Raw genomic sequence first — 25,221 nt, 5'->3', positions numbered from 1 at the left:
TAATACTTATTAATATCAAACTAAGGTAGCACACACGACATGTTGTTGGATAAATTTAGTTTGTTATTACACAGTCCTTGTATATTGGAATAGAAATTTATATAGTTAAAACTTAACATTTTAAAAAAATTATGTGGCTAAAGGACGACATGCGCGCGCTATCACATTTACATGTTCAGTGAACCGCAAAAATCTTGCTCAAAACCTCGATATGGAATATGTTGTTTAACATATCGCATACTAATAAACATGTGAACTGTGTTTCTAAGCTGTGGTGACCACAAATTCATTTTTAAATTGTATTTTAACATATACATATATTTGTATTAATTCAAATGATATGATCTGTGCTTTAATTATAATGTTATCTTGATACAATCCCATGCTTTTTATGCTTTCATATACCTGATGTTTCTAACATTGTTGTCTTTCATTCGTAAATGTGTTTTTGTGTAATGTTTATGAATGTCAGTCTTGTCCTTGGGCCTTGTGTCTTATAAAAGCTCTATAGAGCTTATGCTGAATTGTTTATGGTACTGATTTTAAAGTAATAAACAAACAAGATTTAAAGAGCCTTTATACTTTATACCATATCAGCAAATAAAAGTCCAGAGTTCACTATTTACTTGTCACTTTTAGGAAATTTATATCTCACTATTAAAAAAAATCGTAATATGAAATCTTCATTTAAGCATTGTGTCTTAGTATAATAATTTTAAACACAATAATATTCACGAATTATTTAAACATTTTTTAGGATACTACTAGTTTAAAACATAGTATTTGAAGCCTTAGATATATAAAGAGTAGTCATTGATTGTCTCATAATATCATCCTTTTTTTTTCCTTAAAAGAATTTTATGAAGATAGAAATCTTTGATAGTTTTTTATTCGATTCACAATTCTTTTAAAAGGGGGAGCGATTGGACGCTTGCCTATTGATGAACCTAATATATTGTTTGTTCATTGTGCCCTTTGGTTGCACTCTCACAGACATTTGTCTCCTTGCAAACACATATATAACAACCGATGAAAATGAATTAATAAAAAATAAATAAATCTGCAATTTTTCTAGTTACCAGGTACTATTATGGTCGTCGATCCAACTAAGTAATAGTCATTAGAAGATGTTTGTCTGAAAATCATCATTTCCACAATACCATAATTCACCGCAAAAAATTCCCATGCTGATGCTGCACCACAACACGTAGCTTTGAAAGGACTGTCCGTCATAATATATAAATATCCTGTATAAAAAAAAAACAATTCTAAACCTTATTACCGGCTATCAGTAGTGAAGATGCAATCGGCAACAATGAGCTGACTGTTTATCTACTTCTATGATAACACGGTTTGTTTTTTGTTTTTTTTTGTTTGTTTGTTTGTTTGGTTTTTTTTTTTGGTTTTTTGTTTGTTTTTTGTATTGTAAATGCTATAGATAATGAGTCCACAAAAGATTAAGTTAGACTGCGCCTATTTAGAAATTCATTAATGAATGAAGTCGCCCGTTCATTCGTACAATTTCATCAATGATACCATATATTTTAAAATCAATTTATGGATCATCATATTTTAGGTCTCACAACATATATTAAGACCTTTTATTAACCAACTTACTACAATATGTATAGAAATGCCCATGCTTTATAAAAGGAAAATTTCGACATCTGGTCATTATGAACGAAGAAATTGCTACAGCCAGTCATTACGAAATCTCAGTCATGCATTACGAAATCACACCCGTGCATTACGAAATCACAGTCATGCATTATGAACAGATGAAACGGGACATCGATTAAATCAAAATGTCGTTTATTTCTTTAAATAAGTGTGACATTTTTTTAATTTTTTTTTAAACCTAATATCATAAAAACAAGTTTAAATGAAGTTCATTGTTTTGTAACGACTTGAAACGGAAATATTTCACAGCCTTTTTCGAGTACGACTTTCGATTATTATCACTGTTTCATTTCCGTTGTTCAATCCTCAGAATGCAGACTTAAGTCCTGCCATGGCTTTGTTTGAATTAGTTTGTTAGCTTTTTGGTCATGAATGTTTGTCTCTAATATTTAATTAACTGTGCATTTGTATTCAGATATCGCAGGTCAAATTTATTCGTTCATTGTGTAATCATACGTTTTTTGATTGAGTTAAGTCTGCCAATTGATATTTTATCGTGTGTTTTTCTATGTTGTGATGTTATGCTATTGTTTCAGAAAAAGGGAGAAGGTTTGGATCCATTAAAACGTTTAATCCCGCTGCAAATGTTTGCACCTGTCCTAAGTCAGGAATCTGATGTACAGTAGTTGTCGTTTGTTTATGTAATATATACGTGTTTCTCGTTTCTCGTTTTGTTTATATAGATTAGACCGTTGGTTTTCCCGTTTGAATGGTTTAACACTAGTAATTTTGGGGCCCTTTATAGCTTGTTGTTCGGTGTGAGCCAAGGCTCCGTGTTGAAGGCCGTACTTTAACCTATAATGGTTTACTTTTTAAATTGTTATTTGGATGGAGAGTTGTCTCATTGGCACTCACACCACATTTTCCTATATCTATTAAGAATAGTTATCTGTCTGATTTATTCCTCCCAGCTACTTTATATTTGCTAGATGAAATGAATTTTAATAGCATGAAATTAAGTACTTGGATGAGAAATCAGAAATTACATCTGACAGTCACAATGTTGACCAAAATTCCATGCGAAATTGAATGCGAAAAGACTGACAAGTTGAAGTTCAGCTATGAAATTTCTGTATCTTCTTCACGGTAAGTTTCTTACTCTTTGTTTAATCGAAGAATTAAAACCATTTAATGTATTGGTCCTGTTGTAGTACTAGTTTGTGGATAGCTGTATAATTTTGGATCCGAGACTCGAAGACTGTTCTTGAATGAAGTTGCCTTAGTCATGTTAGTTGGTTAATAAAAGTATCAATATATGGACTTTTTCATATTGGCCCTGTAACATACCCTTGATATTAATAATGGCCTCGGACAGTTGTAATGGCCCTCGGCGTTGCCTCAGGGCCATTACAACCATCCTTAGACATTATTAATACCTCGGGCATGTTACAGGGCCAATATGAAAAAGTCCATACATTAATACTATAATACAACTTTAATATAAAAATGAACCATTTCTGCTATTTAACGTTTTTCATGTATACACATTTGAAATAGATCGGGCAACATGGTATTGCTGTCGCAAAAACATATGTTGTTTGGTGGGGAAGGTCAATCAGAAAAAACTGTAATGAATACACTTTAAAAAATAACTTAATATGATAAGCAGATGATATTATGTACTCTCTGATTTATACTATATACACTCTGATTCATATTATGTGCACTATACGTTTTATAATGTTCGCTGTGCACAAATCGTAATCAGTATATGACGCCAACTCGTTTTTATATGATGTGTTTCTTTTTCAAATGCCTTCTATAGGTGACCTCAATTACATATAAAAGCACATCCGAAGTATGCTTATCAAATATATGAACATTTAATGTGCCAACAAGTCTATGTGTAAATTTATATTTTTCACGTGTGCTTTTCATTATTAATATGTTGTTTTTAAATCTCAGTGAACTTTTAAATCTTAGTGTGCAATTTTGAATTATGTGTGTTTTATATATAAGTTAATCTCAGGATTTTTTTTATCTGAGTAAGTAAATTAAAAAAATGTTATGTACAATCAGGTGAAATAAATATTTACCTGAACTTGAGTCATTTCCTGTTGACAGAGTTGAAGGGGAATCTAAGGCAAAGAAAGATGTTGCACAAACTGAAAAAAAAAATTGTTTATAAATTTAATATGGCTCTGGTATTATTTTTTTTGCATTTCAGCAAGACAATTACTACTTGTTTACAAAAGACAAGATAAGGCTCAAACTAACAGAACGACTCGTTGTTGCCAAAAGAATGCATAAGAAAAATATTCATTCTTCTTCCGATATTAATGTTGTATTGTTTAAAAGCAACATTCATATATGTTTTCATTGTGTTCTCGATGTGCTTAACAATATTTTGCATGCTTGTTAAGATGAAGGTTTTTACATCTATGTATTTTTCAGTATGTTTTCCTCCAAATTTTATCGTGAGAGTTTCCTAAATTCAAGTAGGTTCGGTAAGGTCCTAAAATGGCCCCCTTTTTTAGCTTAATTTGCAAACTGTCATTCACTAACCAATATATCAATAAATCATAGCTTATACAGTAACTAGATAGAAAATAAGCTTTTTTGTTGAACATTTGCGTTCCTGCAGTTTACTTATGACGTGACAATTAGTACTTAACTTGATTTTCACCGAAAAAGTCATCGATTTTTGGACAGGACACATAGAGCGCATACATTGACAACAAAGATCTTTTAAATAATGTTTGTAATACATTTTACATGTCTACCTTGAATATCTAGTATGTCGACGCCTGTGCTCCATGTTTCCTGGTCAAACATTTGGTTGAAATTAGGCCGATTTTGTATTGTAAAATTTTGCCAAAATCTCTTGTTTTCACCTATTTTGGATGTAAACGTCGACGCTTTAGAATGGAACTTTAACAAAAATAGTTCTATTTAACTTTCTCGCATGTCTTAAAGTCAACCTTAAACATTTTTCATCTTAATACATTAAACTTTATGATCGGGGCCAAATATGGCCCTTACCAAATTTACTCCTTTGCTACAACGTGGCACTGTCAACAACAAATCCAAATAATGGATGATAATTGTCTTTCAAAACGTTCGGTTATCAAAAAGAAGAAAAATAGATGAAATTCAATTTCCTGCGTCCCAAATAAAAAAAAAAAAAAAAGTGCTGAGTCAGTGGTTATACAATTTGTAGGTTGCATAGAAATTTGTTAGTCGACATTGGCCAATATGTCTGTATACTCTGGTCACGGACTTGTTCCTTCACGCATATGAGGGAGATAAGTAAATGTGTTGGTCAAGAAATTTGAAAAAAAACTAGCATGTTCTTTAAACTTATTACATTCCGCTCTATGGGTATGTGCATCCTTTTACATGACTCAATGTATGGTGACTATGAGGATCACATTTATGGTCGATTTCGCTGTCGGTTGAGATTTCATCCTCGAGGGTATCACCGGACCAGTAGTCAGCACTTTTGTGTTGACATGAATTATCATTGATATGGTCAAAATCACAAATTAACTGTTGACAAGCTTAGGCTATGTACGAAATACTAAGGGTTTCCTACCCAAGGAATATTTTATTTGGCCTTTTGAATAATTTGTTTATTCGAGCGTCACAGTTGGTAACAGAATTTTAATACTGATGATCAATTTATTATCAAACTAATGCTGAATGTAAAGATATTGTAACAAAAATGCAGTTTTAGCATAAGACAATATTTGTAATTCAATGTGTAATTGTAATCTATATTAAATTATCCGTTTGAATAATATGTTAACGAAAACTACAGCATTCCTTTATCCTTGGCCATTGTTATATTATAGTTCGTTTCTGTGTGTGTTACAGTTTAACGTTGCGTCGTTTGTTTTCTCTTATTTTTGAGTGTAAATTGACATTGCGATAAGACGTGTCACGATACTTGTCTATCCCAAATTCATGTATTTGGTTTTGATGTTATATTTGTTATTTTCGTGGGATTTTGTCTGATGCTTGGTCCGTTTCTGTGTGTGTTAGTTACATTGTAGTGTTGTGTCGTTGTTCTCCTCTTATATTTATGCGTTTCCGTCAGTTTTAGTTTGTTACCCCGATTTTGTTTTTTGTCCATGGATTTATGAGTTTGAACAGCGGTATACTACTGTTGCCTTTATTTTTTTGCTATGAGACTCGTTGTTGCTACGGTTCTCTCCTTGAGGTCCGCGCTATAGGTATATAAAGACACCAATACATTGTGCATGTTCGTTCATTTGTAATTCGGTGGGTGATGGTTAAGCAACGGAAAGTGAGTCCTGGCAAATAAAGCAGTTAGAATAGGGTCTGGGAAGTTTGTAAACCAATCAGCTCCAGTTGAAAGCTTGTGGTTTGAAGTCTTTACTGGAAAATTGATAAGCCAGGGAGTTCGTTACCACAAATTACTTAAAACCTTTACTAAATTCTTCCATAAATTAAAGATTTGGTTTGAAGTTTGGTTGTACCTGTAGAAAACTTATTTCAAACGGGATAGCACCCCATTTTACAGAAATGTTGTTTACCGTGCCTGGAAATTTAGAAACGATCCTGGTAAACTTATCGATCCGTTAAATAAATGTATTCTAAAAAGTAACCAATTCAACACTGTAATTATATCATTGAATATTGTTTTATTGGTATAAATATTAATTGTGTTATCAGTTAATTAAAAGCAAACTTAAAATTGTTGTTAAATCCTTTTGTACATTGATGGATATACAATCTGTCGATACCTGTATCTTGGCATTGCACAATGTGATGCTTTCTCTGACTGTTTATCACGTCTTTACACTAAATCCATTGGATTTTGAATGTGTATTGATTGATTTGTTTTAGTTGTTGGTGGCTTTGAACTCGCTGTCAATAACTGCGAGTACTCTCAGATCAGTACTTAGTGTCTGTTTGTTGTTGGGGTATACAAGTACCCGGTCACGTCCACTCTGTGTAGTATTTGTTTTTGTATCCATCTGATGAGTAAAGCCTTTTTCAACTGATTTTAATAGTTCGTTCTTATGTTGTACTGTTACACCGCTGTCCCATGTTTAGGGGGGTCCGCTAGCATGTTTAACACCACCACATTCTGTATGTATGTATAGTTGTTATTTTTTGTGCCATATGGTCTTTTGTGGAGAATTGTCTCATTGGCAATCATGCCACACCTTCTTTTTTATATTTACGATTGTTGCAAGCTACCGGGTTGTCGTAAAACTGTAATTTTCCACGGGAATGGTCGCAATCCCTCGAACAGGTAGTTTTTAATTGTCTATTGACTTCGGTGCTTTTGAGACTAGTTGTCGCAGGAACTAGGTGTTTCGGAGACTAGGTGTTTCAGAACTATTTTTCTCAAGAACTACGTGTCTCAGAACATTTTCCTCGACTATCACGTAGTAGTGACAGGGTAGGTGTAATAGTGATAAATCTTTAAGGATACAATGCAATCAGTCGTTTTTCACGACAAGCACCTAGCAGTGACAGGGTAGGTGTAATAGTGATAAATCTTTAAGGATGCAATGCAATCTGTCATTTTGCACAACTAGCACCTAGCAATGACAGGGTGTTTATAGTATAACTTTAATTTCCTATATTTCAATATTGAGTATATATCTCACAGTATATACTACATTACAGTTGTTTGGTGTATATCAGAAGTCTTATTGATAGAAATTATTATAATATTCGAATTAGCTCTCGTCGCGATATAGAATTTCTGTGCTAATGTGGCGTAAAGCAAACAACAATCAATCAATCTTGATAGAACTTCTGTACACTAAACTGGTTTTGATCTTTGATTTTGTCATCTTTTCAACGTTTCCTAGCAACATATATGAAGATATAGGGGTAAACAGTTGGTTCCAAGAATTAGTGCAATAATTTAAACTTGTATAGGACAAAATTTGGTCAGAAGTTCTGCACTTTAAAACATTTGGTAAAGTTAAATGTCTTTATCTAGCCTAAATTAGTTTAATTGTAAGGTTAATGTCCCTTTGATATTCTTCGCCTACCTTTTTTAAATTTTAACGTGTATATAGATGAACACTACTTAATGTAGATCAGTATCTAAGCTTAAATAGGTCATTAACCTTTGTTGAATCGCAATAGAAGCTTATGTTGATAGGAATGCAAGTACTAATCATTTCTTTTAATCATCAATTTCCTCAATATCTGGATTTTTTTAATAACAAAACAATACGCATATATCACTGTTTAAAAAAAAGGTCAACATTCCCAAAATAATTTTCTTAATCCTTTTTTACTACGTACCATAAAAGATGATTAAAAACAAGTTTATTTTAGTCCAAACCACGTTTTATTTGTCATTGTCATCTTACAGATTTATGCAGCCTTTTCACTAAAAACAGTACTCGACGTTACAATTCCAACCATAAAAACATGAATTTAAATTGATATTGTTTCCTTCATATTTGATAAAAGTTATTTTATTTCAACAAAATTGAACAAATGAACAACTATGAGCGGCATAAGCTTGTACAAAATGTTGATGATTACAGAGAATTGTTATTAAGTAGTTTTTTAAAAAATCAAAATACAAAATTTTGTATTTTCAACTCATTTACAACTGTACTATATTATAGGAAAACTTACAATAGTTACAAGGAAATCCATTTTCAATGGTACTTTGCACTGTGGCTAAATAAGATGTCGTTGGGGAGTAAAAAGAAGCATATAAGTCTGACACAGGTTCCACTACGGATGTAGAATAATATGATTCCTCTTCGGCTACTATCAGATAAACTCCATTATCCTTCAGACTTTGAGCAGCAATATCTACGTCTTCGTCAACAACGCTATCAGAAATAACCATGATTACAACATCGCTAACATCAGATCGATCCCCATTCTCTGGTGTGAACATTGTACCCCTTGCATACTCTAAGGCATCTTTAATATTTGGTGTTCCATATTGTCTTGATATACTACTCCCAAGAGCTTCAGATACGTCTGAATATGATGTGTAAGTTACAAAATCAAACTCCAGGTTTACAGTGGAACCTAATGTTGCCAACGATATCCTTGTTCTGGAAGGTCCAATTGCTGTTACGTTAGCCACATTTTTGACGAAGGTCTTAATATAACTAATGCGCCATGAAGAAAATGTAATATCAACCAAGAAAACCATGTCAAATACTCTTGGCGCACAACCTAAACAAAAAGTTAATACGCTATCAAATGTATATTGGAATGGAAAATATTTAACAAACGTCAGATTTTCATGAACACATTTGACAAATGAGAGTCTCGCTCACATTCATTCTACACAAAAACTTGATTCATGGGTAAACAATTGAACATTTGTCGTGCTAGCACTTTTAACCTTTTAGACTTAGAATCGAGAAAGTGAGATCAGGCGCAAGGTTATATTTAGAGAATTCTTCTAGAGGGCTTTAATTTATCTTTTTAACTTGAAATTTCTTTTCGCATCGGAATACACACATTTATTCTCAAACCAGTTGTTGGCATGCTACGGGATATGTTCTTCTCATATATTATATGATGGTATGATAATAAACCCCTAATGGGAGGGATTGTGCTTTATTTTCATATAATGAAGATATAATCTTTCAATAAATTTAATTGAGGTCTTGAGCTGGCATGTTAGTAACTGCTAGTAGTTTTGTTTGTTTGTTAGTGTTAGTTTATGTATCATTGTCATTTTGCTTTGTATCTTCTGTTACCTACCCTGACATCGGTATCAGAATTATTTTAAACTGAGTTTAACTGTGCGTATTGGTGTATGTTTGTTTATTTTACGTTCTAGAGACATAGGTGGAGGGTACTTTAATTTAAGTCTGTAAAACATGGTTTATTTAGTCGTTGAAATAGGCTTTTAATAGCTACTAGTAACTGTTAGTACTCTTAGATCGGTACTTTGTGTTTCTATCTTTTTGTTAGATTGTTATGTGTGCTTAGTGTCGTTCTGATGAGTAAAAGCTTTTATTACTGATTTTATAGTTTGTTCGTATGCTGTGCTGTCACGCCACTGCAATAGGTTATAGGGGGGGGGGGGGGGGAGGTTGAGCGCCCATTATATATGTGCCTATCCTAAGTCAGCATACTATAATTTAGTGGTTATGGGAGGGTTGAGCGCCCATTATATATGTGCCTATCCTAAGTCAGCATACTATAATTTAGTGGTTATGGGAGGGTTGAGCGCCCATTATATATGTGCCTATCCTAAGTCAGCATACTATAATTTAGTGGTAATTGTTGCCTATCCTAAGTCAGCATACTATAATTTAGTGGTTATCGCTGCCTATCCTAAGTCAGAATACTGTAATTTAGTGGTTATCGTTAATTGCTGTCTTCATTATTTGCTTTTTGATTTGTTGTATAAATCAGGCCGGTTTTTTTCTTATTGTTTTGACATGACTGAATCTTTAAAAGCTTACTGTATGGTAGTTGTCTCATTGGCAATCCTTTCACATCTCCTTATTTTTGAATTAAAAGTCTCATTACCCTATTAGATACAGATACAGATGATTTTATCAACCAATCACGATGCCCTTTGAATGATATCTGTAATTAGGGGCTGAAGGGTCGCAGCAGTCCATAATTTTATCTAAAATATCCATTCCATTATTCAAAATTTGCTATTTTTAATTTTCACACGTATTTTGGCATTTAGGTCCTCCGTAACCCCTCTATTGCGGCACAATCGGCAAGTTATATCTATAATCAGGGGATGAAGAATTGCAAAGGTGCAGTGAAAATTAAAAAAAGACAATGTATAGTATTTTATTTTTTGTATGATTTGGTTCCATATATTAAACCAAGGAATTTCTGTTAAAAATAGTTAGGAAACCCACTAATTTATCCTCCGAAACTAAATACATAAATAAATATGAAATTTCAGAGCGTTATGGTTTTTTTTTTTCTTATATTAATTAGAATATTTGTTCTGTTTAAACGTTGATTAGTGAATTATGAACTATTTCAATATTCATTATTTAATTTTGAATAATGAAAAATGAATAATGGACGTAATTCAGCGCGGTAAATTTTCTGTATGTTCTTAACTTCTTTTCGGTTTTGGCTATTGTCTTATTATCATAATTTACTTCTTTGTGCCATAGACCTAATTTTTTTTAAACAAGATTTTTCTTTATTTATTATATAGCTCTGTTTATGATTTGATATATATATATATATATATATATATATATGTATATATATATATATATATAATATTCAAGATTCAAAAATTTAAATATTTTCTGAATATAATTAACATATGATTGCTTGACAGGTGACATAGCTACTGATTCTTTAAAAGCCGCTATCAAAATTTTTGTTATCTTTATTATCATCAGTACATTGAACTTTGCTCTTTTGAAATCCATTACAAGTATCCTGTAGTCTTAAAGGTGTACGAGCTGTCAAATTCGTGTTCATTGATTTGACTTTAAATTCTAATATTTGATTTATGACAATGTAAAACATTTGTTTCAACCTATCAAAAGTCTTAAATAAACAAATTGCAGGGCATGGGCACGATAACTTGTAGCTTCGTTTTCTGTGTATTTTAGTCTAGACGCCATCTATGAATTAACTATGGAGTTGATCTCTGATGACCATTTAAGCGATGTAAACATAAATACAGATATAAATAGATTAGCAACTCGTGCAATTGGATTTTTTTCTCTGTTTGTTTAATTCCATATAATAGATTTCAAATATATGTTTATCATCGTTTTTGCCTGTATAAGAATGACTTTTTGTGGATCGAATCAGTCAGTCAAACGGTTTTCAAGGTTGACATTCTATTCCTTTAAATACCTTTACACGCACAATGCATGCGTTATCCATCTCTAGCTATGTGGTTAAATTGAAGTTCACATGAATACGGATTCAATGGGGTCGAACTTGTTCACTTGCAAGTTGATAACTAATCATTAATGTTTCTTAGCTTATTTTGACAAAATTGAACCAAATTGGCTGCTAAAAGCGAATAATTATTTCACGATTTCACTTTCATTAATGATTAAACAAAACAAAATCATATTTTAGATTTTTGATATATCTCGTACGTGCCCCTTTAACCAAATGTTTACCATACTAAGATTTGCATAATACACACCAACGGTAAACTTCGAAGTTTCAAATAATACCATTTCTTGAAGTCTTTAATCCAACTCCTAGAGCAAATTGACAGAATTTCGGATGAAAGGTCTCTTTCTTTAAACTTTCCACAGTTTTTATGATAAATTTTTCAGTCAACTTATAAAAAATTTCTGAACATGAAATTCTCATATCATATTTCAGATTCAAATAGCATTACTGGTTTGACTGTGAGATTAAGTATGTGTAGTAATGAATATATTTTTGGTTTCAATGGAATCATTCGTATATGATTTGCATATTAGGGAATACATTATACGATCTCGATTGGTCGAGAGGACTTCCGGAAGTGAATCCTGACTTTGTTTATTTTTAATAAACGACATTGACCGAAATACTTTTTGTAACCAATGTAAACAAGTTGGTGGCGATAATAACATAATCAGCTTCGACGTTGGAAATATTTATTTTCACTTCCTGCTAAAAGTTAAATTTAATAATAAGACATTCATCTGAATGATACTAAGATATATTTTTAGTTTATTTTTTTATCATATAGCAAATTTCATGGAGTACACATGTTTGTGTTAACCAACCAATATATCCATGCGCCAGGCTAATTTACGACACATATATACAATAAACGTTTGATAGAGGTTAAGAGTGTGGAAAAATTAATTCCTTATCACCAATTTTAAAGAATTATAAGGATTAATCGCCTTTTTTAAAGGAATTTATTGGTGTATAAACTAGACCAAGTCACTCACAAACATGAAAAAGTCCTTCGGAGATCCAGTTTATACACCATAAATTTCTCCTATAATAAATACTTTCCTTTACTTATATAATGCTTTAAAGCATTTATTATGAATATCAAGCTTATAATATGTAAATGTACCAGATGATTCAAAACAGGCACCTAGATAGATGTTCTTTTCAGACATTTTCAATTTTAACGTTATCATACTGGAATAAAATATTATTCTTGATTCTACACGACTTTTTTTCCAGAGGTCATTCTTTAGCAAATGATGACAATTCATTACAAATTTTTACTGGTAGATAACAAAAATTATGTCATTAAATGTTACAGGTTCACAAGAGAAATCAAAAAGTGATTTCGTGAAGTTTTTAATACAAAACATATGATCTGTTAAGCCTGTTTGTTCTTTGCAAAGGAGCACATGAGTTTTAAAGTATGTTGATAGTGTTTTGTCTAAAATTCTATGTAATAATTACTGATATTGTCACTCATTGTAATTCTCTTAATTTATTATTTGCCGGAAGTGTCACACGCAGAATAAAATTGAGAAAGGAAATGGGGAATATGTCAAATCGAACACAACCCGACCATAGAGCAGACTACAGCCGAAGTCCACCAATGGGTCTTCAATGTAGCGAGAAACTCCCGCATCTGTAGGCGTCCTTCAGCTGGCCCCTTAAAAAATATGTATACTAGTACAGTGATAATGGAGTCATACTAAACTCCGAATTATACACAAGAAACTAAAATTAAAAATCATACAAGACTAACAAAGGCCAGAGGCTCCTGACTTGGGACAGGCGCAAAATTGCGGCAGGGTTTAACATGTTTGTGAGAACCATTCTTATAAAGTAATGTTATATATCTTTGTTACTAGAAATTCCTTGTAAAAAAATCATTATTTTTTTGTTATGAGAGGGTAAAGTTATATACTGTCCATATTTTTATCATCGCGCTTAATATATTACTTAAACCGTATTATTATCCCTACAATCCTTTCTATCATATGTTTTCAAATTTAAAGCAAAAAATGCAGAGCAATGAGTAATAAATTATCAAAGGTACCAGGATTATAATTTAATACGCCAGACGCACGTTTCGTCTACATAAGACTCAACAGTGACGCTCATTTCAAAAAAGTTATAAAGCCAAACAAGTACAAAGTTGAAGAGCATTGAGGACCCAAAATTTCAAAATGTTGTGCCAAATACGGCTAAAGTAATCTATTCCTGGGATAAGAAAATCCTTAGTTTTTCGAAATATTCAAAGTTTGTAAACAGAAAATTTATTAAAATGACCATATAATTGATATTCATGTCAACACCGAAGTGCTGACTACTGGGCTGGTGATACCATCGGGGACGAAACGTCCACCAGCAGTGACATCGACCCAGTGGTGTAAAAAAAAATCAAGAGTACCAGGATTATAATTTAATACGCCAGACGCACGTTTCGTCTACATAATACTCATCAGTGACGCTCAGATAAAAAAACTTATAAAGCCAAACAAGTACAAAGTTGAAGAGCATTGAAGAGCCCAAATTCCAAAATGTTGTGCCAAATACGGCTACGGTAATCTATTCCTGGGATAAGAAAATCCGTAGTTTTTCGAAAATTTCAAGGTTTTGTAAACAGGAAATTTATAAAAATGCCCATATAATTGATATTCATGTCAACACCGAAGTGCTGACTACTGGGCTGGTGATACCCTCGGGGACTAAACGTCCACCAGCAGTGGTATCGACCAAATAGTGCAACAATGATAGAAATGTTACAAAAGGACAAAAATTACTAAAAGGTGTCAATTCACGGGTTCAATCATAATCAAAATGTATATACTAATCTGAAGATCGTGTGTTATCAAATATTTTAGCTTTTTACAGTTTTTATCCATCTATTATAGTTTTCAAATTATAGTAGGCAACACACACAAATGGATAGAATGAAATTCAAAACAGTGTGGCTGTGGCCATTGATTGACACATTAAATTCATCCATTGACTAGGACAATTTAGGTGAACGTTTGTATGTAACGACCAATGCTCACTATGTACTTTTTAAAGACACTTAAACTATGGGGTTACCAAAGGTTCTCAACACCTTAATAAAGTAATTCGAAAAATTAATCAGAAATAACACGATGTTTTGATTTATATCAATTATATAAATCAAAACATAAAGGTTATTCCTGATTAATTTTTCGAATTATTTTATAATTAAAGGCTTTAAGAAACCTTTGGTGACCCCACAGTTTAAATGTCTATCGTAGGTACGTCGTGAACAGTGGTCGTTACAGACAAACGTTCACGTAAATTGTCCCAGTCAACGGATGAATTTAATGTGTCAATCAATGGCCACAGCCACACTGTTTTGAATTTCATTCTATTATAATGCTTGCGAGTTCAATATTTATTCTAAGATGAAAAGTATTCACCAGTATTCTTGCAATAACCATTTTACTGTTTAACAAAGCTTGAAAGACTGTTTCAGATATTTGAAGTGCAATGTAATACACTTTGACACAGTAACTTTTTCGTTACGTCCTGTTGAAATTACTATGTTGCTTTACAATGAAAAAGAAAATAACATTTTGAATGTAACTTACATATTAAATATGTTTATCATATACTTAGACTGAATAACATGTGATTTTTACTGTATGATAATAGCATAAAATTAACGTAAATTTCATATTTTTTCGAATTGGTGCTTAGCGGGCTGATATGAAAAGTTTATCACATGCTTCGATTGTTATCACATGCCTTTCCGTTACGTTATCGCATGGCATTCCGGTGATACTCGGCATATTCCGGGAAATACACCTAAATGCTACGTTTTCAGTGAAAAACATTACAAAGTAGTGTACAAAACAATTATTTGGATACTGAAAAGTATATTGTGTAAAATAATAATAATAAAAAAAAAATAATAAAAACCAAACAAATTACTAAATAAATGTTGTTTTTTTTTTAAGTTTCAAACATAATTTAGAAAGTTACTTTGAAAAAGTTGACTTTTCCAAACAGTGTTCATTATATATATTGTTGATTTTTTTTAATTTTTGTTGTCAATTCGTCCATATTGAAATGTTTTTCTTCTCTGTTGAGGCATATGGTAAAAAGATTTCATATCTAATGTACTAAATTTGGGGTCCGACGTCCGTGAACTTTTCACTCTTTGAACTTCTATTTGGGAACACGTAACAGGATCAACATATGAATCTGTTATTTTTCTCCATTGTTGAAGCATATGATGAAAAGATCATAACATGTCATTTTTCATATCGCATGTATTATCAGCCCTCGGTCAATATCAGCCCTCGAGCCATGCGGCTCTTGGGCTGATATTGAATCTTGGGCTGATAATACATGCGATATGAAAAATGCCATGTAATAATCTGATAGTAACGTTACATACTCGTACATTTATGTTATAGTTAAAACCAGGTATGAAATTCATGTATAAAACAATCTAAGATATGCACATCCTAGTGTTTTTCTATCATTGATAATAAGAGGGCATTGATGGTTAAAACCTGAAGATAAAATTACCTTGATCTATGTTCTACTTCAAACCGCGAAGGTCACGCTGAAGTGCGGATTTGATCATGCCGGAGTGCGAAAGTGGCATTGTGACGTGAACTTGTTGATAGCTACGCCGAAGTGCGATGGTGATAACGCTGCAGTGCGATTCTCTGCATAAACCATATTTCTAATAGTTTTCATGTCGATGTAGAAGTAACTTCGTTTGTTAAAAGCAATTTTTCAGATTTCTTAGTTAATAAATGGCGTATGAAATAATACTACTAGACACAGTGAGAATTGGTAAACAGGGAAAATAATATAACCTTCTTCACTGAATTTGTTTCGAAATCATTAAAAAAATAATCTGTTTTACGTTTGATGGAGCGTGACATTCCCTTAATACATACGGATCCGCAGAAAGAATCTCTGTATTATAATTTTACGATATACGATGAAGTCATGAAAGGAACAGAGTAAAAATAAAAAGTTAAAGCAGAATTTTGTCTACATGTAGAAAATCAATGAGGATAATCTCTCATCTAGTATGCAACTGCAATTAAGGACATACATAGACAGTAATCAAATTTATAAACTTTATATCAAATAATTATCAAAGGTACCAGGATTATTATTTAGTAGGCCAGACGCGCGTTTCGTCTACATACGACTCATCAGTGACGCTCATATCAAAATATTTATAAAGCCAAACAAGTGCAAAGTTGAAAACAATATACTTCTGATAATAATAACACATTTGTAGATTTTTAACTATCCATCACGGGTTTTATAGACCATTAAACATCATCGTACGGACCATCGCACTCCGGCGTAAAGCATCGCACTCCGGCGTAACCCATCGCACTCCAGATTGACCATCGCACCTCAGTGTCCCCTTCGCATCTCCTAGTCCTACATATGTATATACATAAAATTTTGTCGACAACGTTTACATTTATATGTATAAACGACCTTATCTGTGCTGTTTGCAATACATTATTATTAACAATATCAATTTTACTACCTAATAAGCGTATTTTTACAACTATGGTCCCTATGGTGATGCTGGAGGCCAAAAAAAAAAAAAAAAAAAACATAATACAAACGTTTCAGCGCTGATCAAACCAAAAAAGGACCGAAGGTGAAGCCAATATGTACCAAAACCGGATATATTAGCATATAATTTATAAAAGTTTTTAAATAGATATAGGAAGATGTGGTATGAGTGCCAATGAGACAACTCTCCATCCAAGTTACAATTTATAAAAGTAAATCATTATAGGTCAAGGTACGGCCTTCAACACGGAGCCTTGCCTAAACCGAACTGCAAGCTATAAAGGGCCCCAAAAATTACTAGTGTAAAACCATTCAAACGGAAAAACCAACGGTCTAATCTATGAACTACATAAACAGACGACAACCACTGTACCTCAGACACTAAAGTCTTTTTATTACAATTGGTAAAGCTACAGATCAGACGACTATACTGAGATTGTTTTTATATTGCAGCCGTTACATATGAATTCGATGGTAAATTCTTCTCAAATGTAAGGGATAAAATTGACCTACAGTAGAAACTAAGACATTATTCTTTTATCAATACTGGAACACACCTGCTAAATCGCGGGCATTTAGAGTGTATCTAAACTGTTGTAGGATGTTTTTTAAAAAGATTTTATGACTTGAGAATTTCAGGAAAGGCGTCAAAAGCCTTCGGGACAGGACAACATTTTTTAGCCCACCCCTTTTTAAAAATCAGTTATTTTTTTTAGTTTTCTATTAATTTCAATTATTTTCGCGTTTTTCTGTAAATTATGGAAAGACATATATCGCTATAACCCTATAATATATTACCACCGCTGATACTTAACTTGGAATTGATAGTAAATAGCATATACAATGTACACTTTATTCATAGTATATGTACGTTCATAGTATATACAGCACAAAAATTGTCCTGTCCCCCAAGTTCCTACGTGATCCTACATGCATGAACATTATGTGTATTTCTAAACAGTCCTAAACGAAAGTCTTGTCTATGGCTTAAAAGTATGTCCGATGACGCCTTTTTGTAAATTTCTCTCAAAATAATCCAACCGGAATAATCATAAGCGAGGATGACAAATGCAACTTTGCATGGTACCTATATGACACAAAGGCATGATGATCAATTTGGTGTGGAAGAAAGAGAAGCGACACACAAATTGAGGTCTTCTTATTTAATAGTATAGATGATTATATAAAATAAAAGGAGGTGAAATATCTGTCATTAAAAAATATTGCCGTAGTTAACCGGGAGTTCTAAATAAGAACCTTTGCTAAATTATTTTTTTTGCATATTGCAATCTTATCTCGGAATCTTGCGTGATTGAGTGTTGAAAGACAATTAAGTACTTTTCCCACTTACATTCACCATTTACACAATCTTTAGACTCCTCTGAACTACCAGGACAATCTTGACCTCCATTCGATGGAACTGGATTGTTACATGACCTTGATCTGTATTGTTTTCCTGTTCCACAATATGCATTGCAAGTTGTCCATGTATTCCATTCCCCCCATTCTCCGTCTGTAATTGGACACAGATATATCTATATAATAATACTGTTGGTGTGCTTTAAAACTATGGTCATGCAGATCAATGTGAGGTTTTTTTTCAATTCACGTCTCAACCAAATATGGAATAGGATATAGAACACCCGTTTCTGCCTGAATGACTTTGTCACATGCCTCATACAAATATATATAATTTATGTTCTTTAAGGAGGGTATTTGCCATTTTTTGGCCTTTGAAATTTCATAAAAAGGTAAACTTTTTCAAGCCTTTTCAAATGATGTTTGTTTTATTGATAAATGTACAGATTAATAAATAAATTTGGTGTATTTACTGTCTTATTGGTTAAAAATATTACTTTTATTTTCAATATTGTCAATTTTTATGGCGACAGCCGACTTCGCGGATTATTTAATAAGAAGAGTCAAAAATTAATTTTATGGTTCAATAAATTCAAAATAAGTTATTGCCATTCATTAAGTATGTAATTTTAAGAGTTTAAGTATAATTTTGTCATATTTTAATGTAAGAGCAGTAAAAACAATATCATAAACGAAAAAAGAGAATGATAATATATCTTTTTGATAAGATATTTACAGATAGTGTAAAATTATAAAACATTTGTGTACAATGTATATGAAAGAATTTTGTAGTTATTTATAATAACGAAATCGGTGACTTAATAATGATATATTACTTTAACATATATAACGTTCATTTAAATCTTACATTTTCCTACAAACACAGGTGAATTGCACGGTTTTGAAAATAAGCACACAATGAAAAGGGATCAAAGGGACGTCTAACAAGGAAAAAAACTCGATATTTGTTTTTCTTTTTTGTTGAAAGGTTGGTATAAAGTGTTCTGTCTGAACCTGAAATATTCCAAAAATGAAGGTCTATTCTTGCTCTTAAAACTCAGGCCCCGGTTGAGGGATTTTCTCGCTGTATTGAAGACCCATTGTTGGCCTTCGGATGTTGCTTGGTCTTTTGTCAGGGTATTGTCTCTTTGACACATTCCTCATTTCTGTTCTCAATTTTATTGTTTGTAAATTGGATATTTTGAAAGCTTACCCTCAGGAGGTAATGTTGTTCCTGGTGCTATTGTAGAGTCTGTTAAAAAATCAAATTGTATTCATTAAAAAAATATATATGATAACATGGAAAGTTAAACAGCATAGCTATGATATATGTTTTGATTTGAAAACTAGGGATATGGATTAAATTATTGTCGAAGAAGGTAAAAGAGGGACGAAAGATACCAGATGGACTGTCAAACTCATAAATCGAAAATAAGCTGACAACGCCTGGCTAAAAATGAAAGAAGACAAACAGACGAACAATAGAACACATAACACAACATAGAAAACTAAAGAATAAGCAACACAAACCCAACCAAAAACTAGGGGTGATCTCAGGTGCTCCGGAAGGGTAATCAGATCCTGCTCCACATGTGGCACCCGTCGTGTTGCTTATGTTATAACAAATCTGGTAAATAGTCTAATTCGGTAGGTCAACAATCAGTTGCAAACTTGAAAAAAAGATAATCAGTTTTCTCAGTAAAGTGACAGTGTATTAATGCAAATCATATCTAGGTTTACAACAGATGGTGTTGTCTGTTTTGATTGGACTAATGAATTGGGGTTACCACTTTGATATATTCTCTCTTTCTCCCTCTTACGACTTCTTACTTCTTTGATTTGTGCAGAGTGTATATAATTCATTGCTGTAGACTAACCTTTGGTAATTAGAAAGATTAAAAATAACACCGGAAACGAAGGTAAATTCAACAAAGGGGGGAGTTTACAAAACATGACAAACAACAAGGAGGAAGTCCACAAAACATGACAAACAACAAGGAGGAAGTCCACAAAACATGACAAACACTCTTTATATCAACCAACGGAACGAATGGAAAACATCAGTCACATTCCTGACTTGGCACTGATCAGCCTTTATTATATTATCATGTTGATGTTTGCTAAGTAAACATAAGGCATTGTTGTACTGTATACTGATCTTTGGTAATACATTTTTAACTTCATTGTCCTTGAGGTATTTTGGATAAACATCGGGCTTTGCTGGAAACTAGTTTTAGATAATACAGCCCTGTGTACTAATATATGGTAAAATTGTATGAAACAATATCAGTATTTATATATAGCAGACTCTAATCTGTCTATGTACGCCAAAATCTCTATCTGGCTTTTAAATACTAACTGGTGTTTTTGATGTACAATTTTAATAACATATGTCATGTTTAATCACCTTGTGCTTCAGTTTTTACTGTTGTAGCTGTAGTTGTTTCAGCATTGATTTTTGGATCTACATTAAAAACGAAATGTTGTAAGAACAATGTGTGACAAATTAAACATGAATAATTTCGTTCCATAAAATATTAATTGGTCTGAGGAAGTCGTACTCCATAACATGAACTTTACTTAGGCCGTGTTCACATTGATCTAAACTCGGTGTTGTGTTGTCAACGTATATTTGTTCCTAATAATATTTGTTCCTGAGGGAAACATTATTATAATAATATTTGTTCTGCGGAAATTGTGTCATGGAATACTTTTTCCATCTGTATTATATTTGTGCCACTGATAATAAGAACTTATCTTATATGTTGATGAGTATAACAAATGTTCCTTTTTATGCTGAAGCTTAGTTTACACCTGATTGATTATTATATAAATCAAAACAGGTTTTGAATGCTGATTATATTCTTAATCAAAACAGGTTTTAAATGCTAATTATAGGATTATTATGTAAAAAGAAAAGTGTTAATGAGTTGGATATATATATATATATTCACCTGTACACAACACCTGAATGTATACTGAAACACAGAGGCTGATGAGTATGAGAAAACATTTATGTTCTTAAATGCATACCAGTAATTGTGGATAATTAGTGAGTTCACACGTAAACTAAACATAATTACGTTCCTATTAATAAAACTCAATGTTTACATGTAGTTTAAATAATTTTTTGTCTACATGCAGTCAATAGTCAAAGTAGGCATTGTGTATGTAAAGTGTACACAAAACAAGGTATTTAGAACATGAATTTTACTATGTATATATAAGGAAGAAATAATTTTGAATAAAAGTGATATTCATAACAATTATTAATAGTTCTTTAAAGAAATATTTGTCTAAATTTGATATATTTATTTGTTATAAAAGAGACTTTAGGAAACTTTATTAACTTTTTATCAAATCTCAAAGCATTATCATTGCCGAACACATAATTCATTTGAAAATATCTTTCCGAATCGAATGGAGGTACACAGATATATTTGTTGCTGGTCTTTACTCAAACAACGAATCCCTTATAAATACATTACTAATAAGAATGTGTCCATAGTACACGGATGACCCACTCGCACTATCATTTCCATGTTCAGTGGACCGTAAAAATGGGATAAAACTTTAATTTGGAACTAAAATTAGAAAGATCACACCAAAGGGAATAGGTGTACTAAGTTTCCAGTTGATGTAACTTCAACTTCATCAAAAACTACCTTGACCAAAAACTTTAACCAAAACTTTAACCTGAACTTCGCACTCTCATTTTCTATGTTCAGTAGACTGTGAAATTGGGGGTCAAAACTTTAATTTGGCATTAAAATTAGGAAGATCGTATCATGGGGAACATGTGTACTAAGTTTAAAGTTGATTGGACTTCAACTTCATCAAAAACTACCTTGACCAAAATTTTAACCTGAAGCGGGACGAACGGACGAACGAAAGAACGAACGGACAGACGAACGGACGCACAGACCAGAAACATAATGGCCTTCTACTATCGTAGGTGTGGCATAAAATGTGCGGTAAATTGTATTGTTTATCTAGTATCTCAGATCCGTTAAGATACAATGAGATTAAATAAAACCGATCACTTATAAATAGTTTAAAGATTAGAGTTTCACATTTATGTTTACTTATTTGTAAGAAACGATGATGCTTAACACATTTGTAATTGTTATTCGTTTATTGATCGTGATTCGAATTTAAAACAAATGGGGTTTAACGTCTTAACTGTTTATGGATTGTTCGTTGTGACCTTATATATTTTATTGATTATTTTTCATTGGATTTTTTTTTGTATTTGCCAATAGCACGACAGCTATTTATATTTTATATTATTTCTTTTGTAGAAAAATCTGGAATGTTGCCTTAATTAAATAACGAAGAAATATATATAGAATATCATATAACAGATTGACAGGTTAATATAGTTAACAATGCCTGCTATGATAGGTCAATGTTGTTCGAAATTGTTCTGGAAAAGATAAAAATTTAGTAGTGGATTGGCGGAAAATTGTATATTTTGTGAGTGAATATTTGATAAAGTCTGTATTATAAACAAGTCTATAGAAATTATAGATTAGCGGTTCACCAATATAAAAATTAAATCCATGAAAATTGGTCTTCTTCAGACATGGATCCAGGATTTGATGAGCAGTTTATTTAAACGTGTGCAGTCTTTTTAAACGTTTAAGTCTTTTTCGAATGGACAGAAAAAAATATTCCAGTCATTCCTTATAATTTAATTCTTAATTTCATTTGTAAGAAGTAAAATTTGAAGAGGAAAAAATGTGACATCACGGTCACATGACAAAGTTATGTTTATGGGCTGATTAACAAAACACTTACAGCCAATCGGAACCCGTGTTACACTCAAAATTAAATTGTATATACTAACATATGATGAATAGAGGTAACATTAGTATACTGCTGTTCAATATTCATAAATCGATTAATCAAAATGAGGGTTACGACTTAAAACCGAGGAAAACACATCAACTGTAAGAGCAAAACATCGGACACAATGAATATTAACAAATACTAATGCCAACATACATAGAAACTGACTATTTGCTAACAATTCCTTTATTCCAGAATAGGCATAAAACATTTTAAAAATAAATGGTAGGTTAAACCTGTCTAATATCATATCAGACTTCATATAATGGAAACCCTTAATTTTCTATGATTATCAAACGCTCTCTTCTATCTCCTAAAATACTAACTGACATTTCACAAATACTGCCTAGCTGAATTTGAATTACACCTTTTATAACAATGATAATGTATACTTACCATCTGGTTCAGTCTCCACCGGAGTAGATGTTGTTGTCGCATAATTGATTATAGGATCTACAAGGGAATATTTTAAGATTACAATGCACAACAATTTAAACATTAATTATTTCGGTACGAAAAATACAAATTACACTTAGGAATAAGTTTGTCAGCTGACCTTTGATGCATTCCTGATGAAGGTTATTACAGAAAAGCTCCTCGGACGCATGAAGTTAAAAAGTGGTGTAACATTTTCACTGTTTATCAAACGGAATACAGAGATTTGTTCCAACTTATCACTTGTACACCCTTTTGGGGTTATTTAGTTAATTGTAAGAATCACAAAGACTTGGCGCTCAACGAATTTATATTCACTAGTTCTCAAATTCTTCCCCTTTTGTTATTCGTTTTAGCGATCATGATTCGAATGACATAGAAGAACTTTATACAGAGTTTTAAGTTATCATTGTAAAGAGGTGGTATATTGTGATCTTTATGCATGAATTATGGTTCTATTTGGAATTGTTGAGTATCTGGTAATTACATCTCAGCTGTTTCTTAATATCATATTTTTACATTATTTCTTTTTATAAAAAATATGAACAATCTTGCGCATGATATATAATGAATAAATAAAAAAAACATTAACCATTTTCTTTGAATTTTGATAATAATAAAAGTGTAATGTCCAACGTCTGATCTTATCTCTATCTACCTTTATATTTTATTAAAAGCGCAAAAACTACAGTTAATGGCTTTTCAATCAGTGTCTATAACTGCTTGTGGTAAAATAGTATGAAAAATATCCGTATTCATATTTTGCAGACTCTGATCTTTCTTCATTTGTCAAACGCTTTTTCTGACTTTTAAATACTAACTGGCATTTTATAAATACAGCCAATTTGGATTTGACGTACAATTTTTTAAACATGAAAATTATATTGTAACTACTTTCTGGTATAGTCCACATTGGTGTAACTAAGGTTGTTTCAGAATTGATTATAGGATCTACGTTGAAAATTAATGTTATAAAAACAATGCACACCAAACAAAACATGAAATATTCCTATCCACAAAACATCATTAGAAATATCAAACATTGCGCAAAATATATAAAGGCAACAGTAGTATACCGCTGTTCAAAACTCATAAATCCATGGACAAAAAAACAAAATCGGGGTAACAAACTAAAACTGAGAGAAACGCATTATATATAAGAGGAGAACAACGACACAACATTAAAATGTAACACACACAGAAACGGACTAAGCATTAGACAAAATCCTATGAAAATAACAAATATAACATCAAAACCAAATACATGAATTTGGGATAGATAAGTACCGTGACACGTTTTATAGTAATGTGAATTCACAATAAAAAAAAAAAGAGAAAACAAACGACACAACGGAAACACAACGTTAAAATGTAACACACACAGAAACGAACTATAATATAACAATGGCCATATTCCTGACTTGGTACAGGACATTTTTAAAGGAAAATATGGTGGGTTGAACCTGGTTTTGTGGCATGCCAAACCTCCCTCTTTTATGGCCA

General features: G+C 32.1%; 1 protein-coding gene and 1 long non-coding RNA gene across 5 annotated transcripts in view; both read right to left on the bottom strand.

Annotated features, from left to right (window-relative positions):
- Positions 1 to 25,221, bottom strand: part of LOC143045712 (uncharacterized) — a 155,809-nt gene that overhangs the window by 109,554 nt on the left and 21,034 nt on the right. The gene's annotated exons all lie outside the window — the stretch shown is intronic.
- LOC143045700 (uncharacterized) overlaps positions 1 to 25,221 on the bottom strand; it is a 53,523-nt gene that overhangs the window by 12,114 nt on the left and 16,188 nt on the right. For 3 of the 4 annotated variants that reach the window (XM_076218407.1, XM_076218409.1, XM_076218408.1), the window contains exons 7-13: positions 23,680 to 23,736; positions 20,840 to 20,896; positions 19,646 to 19,684; positions 18,425 to 18,586; positions 8,260 to 8,817; positions 3,717 to 3,785; positions 1,080 to 1,247 (exon numbers count right to left, since the gene is read on the bottom strand). In XM_076218407.1, the coding sequence (XP_076074522.1) occupies positions 1,080 to 1,247; positions 3,717 to 3,785; positions 8,260 to 8,817; positions 18,425 to 18,586; positions 19,646 to 19,684; positions 20,840 to 20,896; positions 23,680 to 23,736 (1,110 nt within the window). The remainder of the gene's footprint in view (positions 1 to 1,079; positions 1,248 to 3,716; positions 3,786 to 8,259; positions 8,818 to 18,424; positions 18,587 to 19,645; positions 19,685 to 20,839; positions 20,897 to 23,679; positions 23,737 to 25,221) is intronic. The other variant, XM_076218410.1, reaches the window with a different exon arrangement.

The sequence above is a fragment of the Mytilus galloprovincialis genome, chromosome 9, assembly GCF_965363235.1.
Source record: "Mytilus galloprovincialis chromosome 9, xbMytGall1.hap1.1, whole genome shotgun sequence".
Classification (NCBI taxonomy): domain Eukaryota; kingdom Metazoa; phylum Mollusca; class Bivalvia; order Mytilida; family Mytilidae; genus Mytilus; species Mytilus galloprovincialis.
Note: the sequence above shows the minus strand (reverse complement) of the source record. Positions and strands in the feature narration are given on the sequence as shown.